General features: G+C 47.1%; 1 protein-coding gene across 1 annotated transcript in view; it reads left to right on the top strand.

The window, feature by feature from the left end:
* Positions 1 to 1,762: 1,762 nt before the first annotated feature.
* Positions 1,763 to 13,350, top strand: part of NECAB2 (N-terminal EF-hand calcium binding protein 2) — an 83,137-nt gene continuing 71,549 nt past the window's right edge. The window contains exons 1-2 of the mRNA XM_042797837.1: positions 1,763 to 1,997; positions 11,173 to 11,197. Of these exons, the coding sequence (XP_042653771.1) occupies positions 1,800 to 1,997; positions 11,173 to 11,197 (223 nt within the window). The 5' untranslated portion in view covers positions 1,763 to 1,799. The remainder of the gene's footprint in view (positions 1,998 to 11,172; positions 11,198 to 13,350) is intronic.

The raw sequence follows: 13,350 nt of genomic DNA, 5'->3' as shown, positions 1-13,350 counted from the left end.
AAGAACCTTATTTATAAACTTATTCAGTAAATAATTTTAAATGATGAACAAATGTGTTAATCCTAAGCTGGGTGTGATTAATACAGCCTGAACTAGCCATTTAGCCATGTCTAAAGGAGAAAGAAGCATATGAATAATCTGAGGATTGTACAGTGGAGTGCAGTGATTTAGGCCAGGAAGGGTACGGGTTGATTGGCACCAGTGGCCAGCACGTAGAGATCCAGCCCACCTGAGCCCATGGCAAAGATGATAAGATGTGTCTTGCCTTAGGTTATCTTTGCTGTGAGATGTAAGTGGGGATTGTGAGATGGCTGGGTTGCACACCAGCCTGCTCTGAGCATCCCTGCAAATGAACACAGAGCCATTAAAGTGCTCAACACAGCTCCCACAAGCCATCATAAAACCCCTGAAATTCCTCCGTTTTCCCCCATTAATCTTGTATTGCTGGAGAAGAAGGAAACCCTGACAGTCAAGAGCTTGGTGAAAGAGGGGCTCAGCCCACAGGTGTCCTGGCCTACTGCCACGCTTCTCTGTGCCTCATCTATTTAAAAGGCTTTCAAGAGCCTCCAGCCATTATCCACATACTCCAGCAGAGAGAACCAGGATCCCACTCCCTTTTCTTTGAGCAGTAGCTGAGAGGAAAATGCGCGTTTTCCCACCTGGCACCTCAGACACAGAAGTTTCACGCTAATTTACCTGAATAAAGATGAATGGTTAGAAGAAGAGGCTAAATAATACCTCTGGGTAGGCTTTGCTGGCGGGTATGGGCTGTGGTGCACTGCAGTATCTAAACTCTGTTTAAAGAAATAATTTATTGCTGTTTTTTTTCTCTTTAAGCAGTAGCTGGTCAGGCCTTTTGGAACAACCATGCTGTTCCTCATTTGGAGATCAGGCATATAGGGCTCAGTGTGGGAAGTGTGTAGTGCTTCCATGGGATTGCTGGGCTTGCTGGTTCCTGCATCAGGGATGTCCAAATTTGGGGATGTGGCCGTTGTGGGGCATGAAGTCCCCTAGAGCTGCCTCCAAAGAGGGTCTGTCTGCCATGGGTGGGCAGGGGGGAAAGGCCATTCAGAGCCTGTGACCCCTCCAGTGCTCTGGGGAACCTGCCCAGAGGATCTGGGTCTGAGCGCTCTGGCTTTGGAGTCTTTCTGGGTCTGAACTCAAACTGGGAGCATCTCTTCAAGTGAGGAGCAGGAGACGAGATGCCTTAGTGTCATTTTGACCAGAAGACTTATTGCCCCTACTGCAGATCTACACTGTGTACGTGAGCACAGGAGCAAAGGAATGTCCTTGTAATACAGAATTAAAGGATTAGAAATATTAGAAATAATTGTCCAGCTGAGCACTGTGATTAGCTCTGTAGCTATGAATTCTGCAATACCCTAGCTGGAATCGCTGGCTATTCATCATAAAGGGACTTTTGGGAGTAGGGTTAGGGGATCAGGGACAAGTTCTTACTAACAAGAAATTTGTTCTCTGCTGTCGTTACAAAGAGCTGCTAAAATCTGTTGTGGAAGTAGGGAGGCTGCAGAGGGGACAGGACGTGCAGTAGGAATACTCATTTTAGATAGAAAACGCCTAAAAGGATGCTTTGTGTTGGAGCGGGGCGGGGGGGGCGCATGGGGGTGGGAGCGCGCAGGCGGCACCCATCGGGGCTGCTCCGGGTGACCTACCCCCACCCCAAAAATGCCCGCCCCTGCCTGCTGCCCGCCGTGTGGCGGTGGGAGGAGGAGGAGGAGGAGGAGGAGGAGGAGGGGGAGGGGGGAGTCCCCAGCTCCGGCATGAGGCCGGGCTGAGCGATGTGCGAGCAGGCAGCGCGCTACTGCCGGGCCGGCGTGCAGAGGCTGCTGCGCAAACCTCCGCCGGCGCTGCGCGGGCTGGACGGGCTGCTGCGCTGGGTGGTGGCCAGGATGGGCGACAAGGGCGTCGCCGAGCGGGAGCTGCTCACCCCGGGCGCCGCCGCCGCGCAGAGGAAGGGCACCTCCGTCATCCTCGATGTGAGTGGTCCCCCCGCGTCCCGGCACCCCAAGGGCCGGCGGGTGCGGGCGGCAACGCCGGCTCCTGCCTCGCTCCCTGCGCGGATCCTGCACCCGCTCGGGATCGGGCTGGGTCCTGCACCCCCCACCCCGGACCGGCTGGGGGGACGGGTGGTACCGCGGGTTCTGCAACCCACACCTGGGTGGGCGTGGGCGTGCAGCCCGGGTCCCGCACCCCCCTCCCCTGCCCGGGTCCCGCACCCATCCCACCAGCTCGGGACCGGCGTTATTTCCCGGGTTCTGCATCCGCGGGGCTGCGCTCGGGTCCAGCATCTCCCGGCCCGGCTGGGCAAGAGGCTGCACCCCGGTTCCTGTACCCGCTCGCCCGGTTCCTGCACCCGCAGGCTCCATGGGCACGGGAGCGCACCGCCCTTCCCGCACCCTCGTTGCCGGCTCCTGCACCCCCCGACCACCTTGGTATCGGGGTCACTCCTCGGATCCTGCAGCCCCGGCCGGTTGGGGATGGGGTGCAACCCAGGTCCTGCGTCTCCCGGACTGGCTGGGCACAGGAGTGCCCAGATCTGGCAAACCCCTTTCCAAATCCTGTGCCCCTGGGCATGGATAGGGTTGTAGCCCGGGTCCAGCACGCACTTGTCCGGATCTTACACCTCCTAGACTAGCTGGGCACTACGGGTGCCCCCCCTTGCCCTGCCGCTGGGAATGAGGTGCACCTTGGTCCTACATCTCCCGGACCGGCCGGGCATGGGTGCACACCCTGGATCCTGCACCCCCTTTCCTGGGTCCTTCACCCCCGAAGTGGATGGGCATGAGGTGTAGCCCGGGTCCTGCATTTTTATTTTTGACTGGCTGGGCACGGGGATGCAGCCTGTATCCTTTATCTCCTCACCAGGATCCTGTACCTTCTGGACCATCTGGGTATGGGAGTGTGCACCCCAGGTCCTGCATCCCCTGGACCAGCTGGGATGGGGATGCACTGTATTTCCTTAATCCTGGTATTAGTTTGATTGGAAGGGGATGCAGGACTCCAGGTCCCGCAACCCCCCCCTCCCCCGGTCGTACACCATGTGTTGCCCCACATTAGCTGGGAATATGGGGGTGCACCCCAGGTCCTGCATCTGCCCCGAGTGCTGGACCCCAGTCCCTGGGGGGCTGCAGCTGGGAGGGTCTGTGCAGTGGGAAGTGGGCAGCATGGACGCCTGTGAGTGCGTGGGACCTGGGGTTCCCTTTCCTAGGTTTGGAGGGGCAGGCAGGGATGTGCTTAGTGCCTTGCCTGCGATATTTATAGTCTTTCTGATTAGGGAGCTAACGAGGCGATTTGCACTTAAATGAATTGGGAGAATAGGGTGGAATCAACCGGAGTGCAAACGGTGTAATTACAGTCTTACTGCAGCATCTAGTAATTAAACACCTAGATCCTCAGCTTTGCTATATTCTAGCTTTTTTTTAAAAAAAAAAAAAAAAAGTAGTGAATGCAAAAATAAACTACTGAGGCGTTGGCTGTAGTAAAGGATAGCTCATGCTTCATGTTCTTCTCCAGCCTCCTCAGAGTTAGGCAGTAGTAGCACTTCCAGGCAAACCCTGGCATTTTCTGAATAATTTGCTGGATCTTCTACCACACCTTTTGATAGGCATTGATGTGGGCTGAAGAGTCTGAAACTCATGACATCTCTGAGCACCCTGGGCTGATAGGCATGTCAGGTCCCTGAAGGAACTGGAGTGACTGTGGGAGCAGAGCTCTTGGCGGATGGTCCTGCCCGGTGCAACGGGCCAGCTGGTGGGAAATGCGGCTTCACTGGGAAACTGAAAGGACAAACGCAACTAATACCCTTATGTCTTTTAAGTTAACTTGTTTATTTTTTTTCTGTTTTGTTTTGTTTTTCATCTGCCCTGAAATTACCAAAATTTTACAACAATCTGGAACCTGGGCTTCAGATCATAAATGCAGTTGGGAAGCAACATTAAGTTTATACAAGTGGTTCTTGAGTTTGGACTGTTTTTCCACCAGAATGATACCTTATTTTTTCAACTTCACCATCTTTTAATGGATTTTTTTTTCTTCCACTTTGAGGTTTGAGCCATGAACTTTCAGAATGTCTTAACCATGGGAAATATAATAGAGCTGGGTGTGCAGCTGCTAATCCTTTTTCCCTTTCACAATGGGTCTGGGAGTCCTTTTTCACCTGCTGAAAGTAGAAATGGATGCTGGAAATAGAAGGTTTGAGAGTTTGGTCGTTTTTGGTTTGTTTTTTTTTTTTTTTTTTTTCCCCTCCTCCCTTAGAACTTGCTTCTCTCCTTTTTCTTCAATTACAATAGAAGCCTCAATTGAAGCTGTGGCTTCTGTGTAACAGGCTCTTCAAGTGCACTGTGAGAACCTCCCCTTTCATACAAAGAGCTTAAACACGGGAACATGCTTTTAGGTTGATTTTCACACATTAGCAGGAAAGCAACAAGGATCCCTCTGAATCCTTGGGGATGAGAACATATTTTCCGATTAACTCATTCACGTTCTTGCATTACGTGGATGTGCTGGGGAAGCAGCAAGTCCCAGCCACACAGCAGTGCAGCTCGTCAGTGGGTGGGGATGAAGTAAAAGACCTGTAAGATTTTTATATTTAACTAACACGTTTGGATGAGCTGGTGTGCTATGTAGGCAGTTCATCGGGGGCTGGGAAAGGAAGGTTAAGCTTGGTTTTGGCTATGAATTAGGTAAGATGGCTCTGACGCTAATGGTACCTTAGTCACTTTTTCTTCCACTTCTATTCTGTTTTCATGTTGACTCAACCATGCCCGATGTTCTTGTCCTGATTCCTCCAGACTGTGAGGGTGGCTGGTGGGTCACTGTGAAGTTGCCTACACCCTTTTCACCAGAGAAATCAAAGTGTCGTGTTATGGGGCTAAACAGGGCTGAGGAAGAACAAAATACAACAGGGGGTTAAATATCGTCTGCCATCAACCTGGCTACTGCCACTTGGAGGGTGAATCTTAATGTAGAGCTGGTTTCAGTATTTTTCCTTTATTTTGCTTGTGTCCTTTTAGGTAAAAGATTAAAAAAAAGATCAGCTCAAAATCCTGGGTTTCCAAGTGTAAAAAGTAGCTAAAATTTCATATTAACTAAACCCTGGTAACAAACTAATGAGGAAAATATTTAAGTCCTCATCATTTCCTAAAATAGGCAACGAGTAAAACTAGGGAGCAACAGCTGCTCTTCAGTGGTGGCAGTAGGTGAAGTGAAGGTGACGTGTCGCTCTAGGAACCTGGAAAACATGACTTTGCATTTAATGATCAGCTCTTATGTCAGTCAGATCAGCATGAGGGGTTGGGGTTGAGCAAAGGGTCAGTGCCCATCCTGCACTCACCCTTAGGTCTCTACCTGTGGGTGTTTGCTCTGGGGGTCTGGACTGCACAGGGCTGCTTCCTCTGCAAGAGCCAAAAGCTCAGGGTTGGCAGCATGTATAATCTACTGTAGATAACTGGTGTCTATCCACAGCTTATGATGAGAGATTGTGGTAATGCTATGTTCCCTCTCTGCCTTCTGGGCTGCTTGAAGATGCTCTGAGCTTCTCTCTGCACCCACAAGGACAAAACCCCTTCATTAAAAGGGAGCTGAAACTGTCACGATGCTGCTCAAATCCTCATGTGGTGATGGAGGCATTTCCAGTCCAGAGCAAATCCTCAGCTGTCACAAGGCTTATGATAAGGAGAACATAGGATGTGGCTGGGTAAGCCTATATCAGATAATATTTGCTGAGTGTGAATGAGTCCACATGGAATATAGGGCTGATGTGGGTAGTTCCCAAGGCATGGGAAATGTCTAGACAGGTATTGCTTTCTGGGAGTACTTCAGTGCTGACTTACTGACTGTCCTTGCTCATCTTGTCCTGCCTTCACGTTACTGTCAAAAACCTGCGTTGGCAGCAGAGTGTGAACTCCAGCTCGGGTAAGACCTGGTCAGTCACAGCGGCTGCAGGCGGAGAAGCACCAGGGAGAGCCTGTTGAAGAGCTCATCTCTTACTTGGAATCTGAAATAAGGGTCAGCCTTGGGTATGGTGAGCATCCCTATGGCAGGACTGTGCACTCCAAGGGGTGGTGACATCTCTGCCAATAGTGAGTAGATTCATTGCTTTTTGGGGTTATTTTAAATGCCCCTGAAGAAAGCAGTGCCATTCATTTCAGGTCAGATGAAGCTTTGTTTGAACTGCTTTGTCTTTTGCTGAAAACTAATTTTGACCCTTATCTGCCTCCTTCCTTCTTTGACAGGCTCAGAAAGATCATTTCAAATCCATCTCTCCTCTTGCATCCTTTCTTACCTGGCCAAATCTGATTTGCACTTCAGCCCCATGAGGTTGAGCAAGGTGTTTGGGTAGAAGATACACATAATTTGGTTTGTGCCAAAGGTGTATTTCCAAATGTAGATCCAAGAACCGGCACATTTTTCCAACTGCTTTGTCAATGATGCAGTTGCCAGTGCAGCCCTAACTAGCAAAGCTATCACAGCCACAGGAATCCCCCCTCAGTTCCCTTCTGCTTTGACCTTTTTCCTTCTTTTTTTTTTTTTTTGGTTGGTTTGTTTGTTTTGATTTTTTTTTTTTTTTTTTTAAGGTTGATTTACTCTTCTTTTTTTTTTTTTGTCTTAGTTTACCTTCCTACTTCTTGGAGTGAACCAGGAAGGCTGTAAAAGCTCTTTTGGTTTTCCTCCTCCTTCAACCTCCCTACGTGAAATCTATAGTTTGAAATTGTCCCCTCGAGACACACTGGCAGGGCACAGCTGGAAAGCAGGTCCAGGGGCCGGCTGGGCTCTGTGCATTTGGGGATTGCTTGCTGCAAGGTACGTAATTGCTTGGAAAAGTTCATCATTTCTCTTCTGCTCTCCAGGGCTTTGTAAGTGGGTGCTTGAAATGGAGCTGCACCCAGGGCCAATGTTTATGGAAACTAACTTCTAGTGCCATATAGGTGGTAACATCTATTGCAACTCTTGCCTGTCTCATGCAACTTTTATTTAGGACAGCTAGGTAAAGCCTAAGGAGAAGGTAAGAGTGAAAGGAGAGGCTAGGACAGGGTGCTAACTGCTCTGCTTTTGGGGAGACAAAAACCATCTGCTTTGGAGTGGGACCCACTCCGGATGGGACAATATTTCCACACCAATGTTGTATTTCCTACTGAAACACCAAAATCAAACCTCTTTCCTGCGTGGGGAGAGGTTGATAGCCTGATGATGTCTAATGATGTAGTCCAAAGGGACAAAGCCTCAGGTCATTATTTTCTCACATTAGTACTGGAAAGAGCAACGTAGAGAGGCTGTAGGAGAGGAAATTCCTACCAGTACCTTGAGTTAGAGAACTAAAGGCCATACCTGATATCAACCCTTGTCTCAGCTCCAAATGAGGTGTCAAGACTTGTAGGGATAGGAACAAAAAGCAAAAACAGGAATTCAGGAGCGCACTGAACAAATTAATCAGTTTTTTAGGTATGTCTGAGTGTCTGGATGCTTTCTCATCCATTGGCTTTCCTCACCCTTAGATTTTGCTTGTCCTTGATGCTGCACCAAGATTATAATGGAAAAGAAAATTCTAGCTCAGTTGCACTCGATTTTTGAATCAACATCGTATTAACCTGCTGAAGAGACTATAAACGCTACAAACCCTGCAATAATTCTTTGTCTTGTTAGGGGAGTGTTTTTGTGAATTTAATAAAATTGTCGAGACGATGTCCATTAAGCAGCCTCCAGTGTCACACATACTCATCCAAGGGCCTTGAGAAGGCAGAACTGAACGTTTAAATTTGAAACCATAAATTTTTTTTCAAGTTTATTATTACCAGTAGCATTCTGAATTGCTTATATCTCCAGCCAAATATCTGCAGTAGCCATTTGAGAATACAGGAAAAATATATGTTTTTTTTAAAAAAGCTATTGGAAATCTTGTCAGAGGCTTCTTGCTCTAAATAAAATAAATTTTATATTCATCTAAATACCTGGTAAATGAAATAAGTATGCTGCAGACAGCAAACCGCATGCACTGCCTGTGTAAATCCTATAAAATGTGTTAATCTGGCCCATATCGTGGGCATCCTGTGGTGCCCACCATGCGACTGCCCTGTGCTTCGGGAGACTTGCTTAGTAGGTTTAAAGCATAGCTGATGGGGGAGATGGTTGCTGTAGTACGTTTTGGACAGGATAATTTCTCATTTGCCATCTGAGAGCAGCACGTCACCCTGACGGTTGGAGAACTGGGGGTGATGGAGCAGAAAGAGCTTTGCTGTGCTGCCGGCTCCTGTTTCACGAAGCCCTCGTCGGCTGGGAGCGGTCCTTGGCCGGGGTGGAGGCGCAGGAAGCCAATCGCTGCCAAAGGCCTGGCAGGACAGGGTGTTTCTCCATCAATATTTCGTCCCCTCCACTCTCGCTGACCTCCAGGGCTGCTGCCTTGACGAAGTCTCAGTGACTTTGCTGCTGAGAGAGAATAGCAGCGATGGAGTTACCCCAAGCCCGAGGAGAGCGGCTGCGGGTCGGACTGGCTTTGCAGCCTGTGTTGGAGATGGCGCAGCAACCTTGCTTATATTCCATTCTTCCTGGAGCTGGTTGGAATTTTCCTTTCCCCGAGCTCCCTGGGAGCCCAGCACTGAGCTGCCCTTGGGGTTTTTCCCCACTGGTCCATAGGGGAGGCGTGAGGGGCTGCAGTTTCCCTTCCATCACCAGGTCTAACACCCTTCCCTTACCGAAAGCACACCGCATCCTTCCCACAGTGGAACAACTAATTCAAGCTGTGAACGGAGGGCATTTTCAGGTTGTATGTGGGAGGGCACTCGTTTGCTGAGCTAGAGCTCAAATCCTGGGTCTTCACAGAAGCTGCATTTTTGGCAATGTTACCGAGCCACCGTGTAGTATATTATGTCTTTATCAGCCTCCTGATGCTCATTCCAGTGTTCATACCTTGATGTACTGCTTGCCTGTGTTGATAGGTGACTTTATCTTAAATTGCTTTCTTTCCAGGTGTCCTGTTTTAAATTTTTTGTGTATGTAAATTTTAGGTAGTGCAATTAAGTTGAAACAATAAATCTTGCTCATTAGCAATAAAAACTAAACAGCTTAGTCCTGTAGAATAAACTTTGATAGGTAACACAGCTAATGTGATCTTTCATCAATGTGTTCATTTACAAATAGTCATACTTTCTAGAAGTACCTGGGGGAGTTAAAGCCCTAGACATTTCACTTAGTGAAGCTGGCCATAAATACTTCCATTTCTTAACATTTCTTCCATTTCTTAATTTATTTTTTTCTCTTGCTCTGACAGTTCATTGCAAGGTTGGTGGCTTCACAGAGTGCAGCGCTGCAGATTGAGCCTTTCTTCCACTTTACGCTACATTTTACTTATTGTTTTTGCCTTCCTGTTCTCCCTCTGCCAGTTGCACATAGCGGGATGGCGATCCCCCACAGGACCTTAAAATAGACATCGCTGCCTCTGTGTTAGACTTGATGCAATGTCTTTGTTTCAAAGCAGTGGGAACAGTAATAGAAGGACATGGCGATGAAACAAAAAAACCCAGAAATAATCAGCATCTAGAAAGAAAAGTGCCTCATCTGGGAGTGCTCATGGAGAGTGAGGAGTTGAGGTGTCCAAGCCAGGAAAAGAGGAAAATTTCATACTCTGGGCAGGACATATTGTGCATGGTTGGGGGATGTGCCAAAGCCATGGGGCTTGCCGGGGTCCTGCTTGTCCTGCCTGGCTTCGTTCTTTCTTCCCATAGACAAGCCATGACTGGCTGCCCCTTCAAAACCCATATTTAACCTCAGTGAAGTCCATAAATATGGAGACAGGTAGGATTTCCTCCCTAAACTTCTAACTACTCTAAAAAAATGAAGGTCAGTCCAAGAAGTAAGCAGTTTTGGAGTGGTTGCAAGCTGTAATCCTTGTAGGGTTTGTATGACCTTCTCTTGAAGCTGGGACTCAGCGACTCCCACCATTTGGGTTTGGCTTAAGCCGAGGGTGCTGGCTTCTGCTGTAGTACACCAGAAAGTCCAGCTTTGACTTTGCCGTGTGCACCCTAGGAAGAACTTCGGGCAAAAGAATGATTAATGTTCTTTAATTAAGCTATATTCACATAAATAGCACATTCTGCAATTTGTCTCTTGGGTTTCTTGTTTTGTGCAGCAGTTTCTCTTCTGATTTTTTTTTTTGTAATGATTTTATGACCCAGAAAATAAGAGATTCTATTTTATGGCTGGCTCTGATCTGTCCTGCTGCTGCTTTTATTCCCTCCACAGGGAAATCTCTTTGTACAGCCAAAACCTCTGCTCTTGCTCAAATTAATATGGTCAGGTCTGAGGAGACGATGAGAATGTTTTCCTTTTTCTGCCCAGTTTATAAGCATGTTAATTTTTTGGTAATTTATGGCCAGACCTGTGGTAGCAGCCGTTTTCGGCAGGAACCTATAAGGTTTCGACCCTTGCACTATCCTTTTGCTATTAATTGCATTGTGTCAGGGGGCTATTCCTAAGATGAGACTAGTCAGAAAAATATCAGTTGTTTCTGCTGTCTTTCTCCCTGGCAAATTCTACTGTACTACACGTTATTGCTTTTTTTTTTTTTCTTTTGAAAGGGCTATCTGATTCCTCTCTGTGGGCTGTTCATCCACACTATAGTTTTAAGTCTAAATATAATCTCCTTCCCATGAAGTAAACATGCTTTAAAAAAAAAAAAAAATGTAAATAATTTGTTTCAGAAGTGCAGAACTGTGAAACTTGGTTTAAGAGATATTGATGCTAGAGATGTTGGCTGGGCTGGCTGCATGGGTGCTGTATTTTTTTTTTTATGGGTATTTTTGTTGTGTTGGATCTATGCTTTCAGCTTTCTTCTGCGAAGGAGATGGGAGATGCTGGAGATGCTGGAAGCATTTTGTGTTATCTTTATTTTGTTAGCTAGTTTCTTTTCCACCAGTTATTTCAAGGGCAACCATGTTGATACCCTACCCTGGTGGTGGTTGTCCACTGTGTGGGTCTGAGGGTGATGGGCTGAGTCTTGGGAAGAGTGAGCTCAGCAAAGCACCTGAATTGGCTCTTCTGGGGGTGGAGTGCATGGTCCTGCCCTGTGCGTGGGGCAGGACATGGTCCTGGTGCTAAAGGCTTCACCCTTTCAAGTCAAACAACATAGTAAAAATGTTTCTTTCTCTCTTTTAATTCTAGATTTTCAGAAGAGCTGACAAAAATGGTAAGTCTGTACATTCATATTTCACGTTTCTTGATTGAACTTTTGTTCAAAATTTCTGTTACCATTTTTCCTGATAGTAACATGTAACTGTTTAAATGTCTTTCAGTTTACTGGGTCTGACACAGGTATGGTCTAAGCATCAGAAAAAGTCTTGTTGGTTTTTTGGCTGAGATATTCTTAGAGCAGATGTGATACTAGTGTCCAAGTCAGCATGGCAAGATTCACCAGATTTGTGTCAATTTCACAAAAAAAAAAAAAAAAAAAAGCCCATAAAAATAAATCGCAGCTATGTGATAAGTGAGGGTGTACCCCTTGGTGGTAATCTTGGAACAGCTTTGCAAAACAGACCTAATCTGTGAATATTCGTAGTTTGGTTCCTGAAGGACTGGACACACACATTGAGGAGCAACATGTATTAATGTGTGTTTTCAGTCTGTGCCTGTAGAAAGCTGAACAACTGCCGAGCCTAGTCTTGTCTTTATATGGGGAACAACACGGTGGTGACTTCATTAAATAACTTGGGATCCTGAAAGGAGACAACAGCTCTGCTGTGAGATAATGTAGTTATGGGAAAAAGAGGCAACGGGTCCAAACCCAGGATCTTTCTCCACCCTGAAAAGCAATTTAATTTTAGCTCCTAGCTAAAATCCCAAGAGCTAGTCCCTATTCTTTCCCTGTTGTACAAGAAGAAAATTAAATATGCATCAAAACTGTGTGTGTTTGCAGAGGGACATGTGGGAGGGTTGTGCAGAGGAGCACAGGGGAGAGTTTGGTTTTTTTAATATCAGATTTAAAAGGGAGATACCTGATTTCTGCAAGAGCTCATAGATACATATGATCACTGCCCCTAGATAAGGCAGTGAAGGATGCTGTGAGCTGGCTGGCATATAAGCAGCAAATGCCTTGTTAACATTGGCATTTGGTTGTAACAACTGACACAATAATAAGACATTGAAATTTGTTGCTTGGGTAAGCTGAGCAGTTGTGCAATGGAAGGGGAATGCTGGGGGGGCTGGCATGGGGGAAGAATGCTCCAAGTGCCGTTTGTGGGGAAGAATGAATTTGTGCTCTTGACACCCAGACTGTCGTACTTCACAGCCTCCTGAGCACTTAATTGTTGCCTAATTGGAGACCTGGAGGTTTTGTCTGATGAAATATTAGATGCTGCCTCTGAGAGATGCTGCCTGCTTGCTTTCTGCTGGCTGGTGTGCCTGCCCCCATGGAGCTGAGTGCTGGGCTTGCCAGTTTGTAATGAAGTCTTACCTGCCACTTGCTCTCCATCAGAAGTCTGGTGAGGTTTTTGGACCACAGTTGTCAGTGTCTTTGTTGCATGCAGATGCTGGGCTAAAATCTGTGCTTAGTTATTCCCGTCACAGTTTGAAGTTGAAAATGCCATGCCAAACTTTGGCCTGTGAAACTGTGCCTTGCTAAGCCCATTCTTAGCCTCCCTCCTGCCAGAACCTCCTTCCAGTTTCCAGGAAATTGGAAGCTGCCCTCTGTGTAGGGCAGCTGAAATCAAAAGCAGTGATTTTTCTTTTCAATAACAAATATTACTCTGCTGAACAAAGCTTGAAAGGATGCACTTTAACATACTGGTCTTGATGTAGTTATTTCCAGTGACTGCTCTTTGAGCTCTGCCAAATGATGCTGTGCTTTTGTTTTAGTCTCAATAAGATTTCTAACAGCTGTGATGGGGCTGAAGAATCGGAACTCAAAGTACAAAATCTTATCTTGGCTGTTACACCAATATTCAGGCTTTCCTACGATGGGTGAGTGGAGCTGCTCAGAAGTTGCTCTCAAAGCTTTGGTATTCCCTGCTCACCACAGCATGATGGAAGGAGCTGCAGCCTGACAGGGGCAGACAGACATATCTTTCCAACCCAGACAAGACAGAAAAGCTGCCATTTTGGTGGTTTTATCCCATCATTAGGTCCTGGGCATTAAATTTGAGTGCCTATCTCGCCACAGGGACAGCTCTCTTGGTGTATTTGGTAGGTGCCAGTGGCAAACCATGGATCTGTGTTTTGTGGTGTGGGTGATGACTTGGGGAAACGATGAGCCTTTGGACCTGCTGGTCTGATCTGGTGATGGGGCTCTGAGAAGAAAGATGTACCTTTGGAAAGCTGGTGATTTCTGCTGACCTGTTCCCTTGC

The sequence above is a fragment of the Tyto alba genome, unplaced genomic scaffold (assembly GCF_018691265.1).
Source record: "Tyto alba isolate M040663 unplaced genomic scaffold, T.alba_DEE_v4.0 Super-Scaffold_26, whole genome shotgun sequence".
Classification (NCBI taxonomy): Eukaryota; Metazoa; Chordata; class Aves; order Strigiformes; family Tytonidae; genus Tyto; species Tyto alba.
The sequence above is the reverse complement of the archived record's forward strand: the minus strand, read 5'-3'. Positions and strand labels throughout refer to the sequence as shown.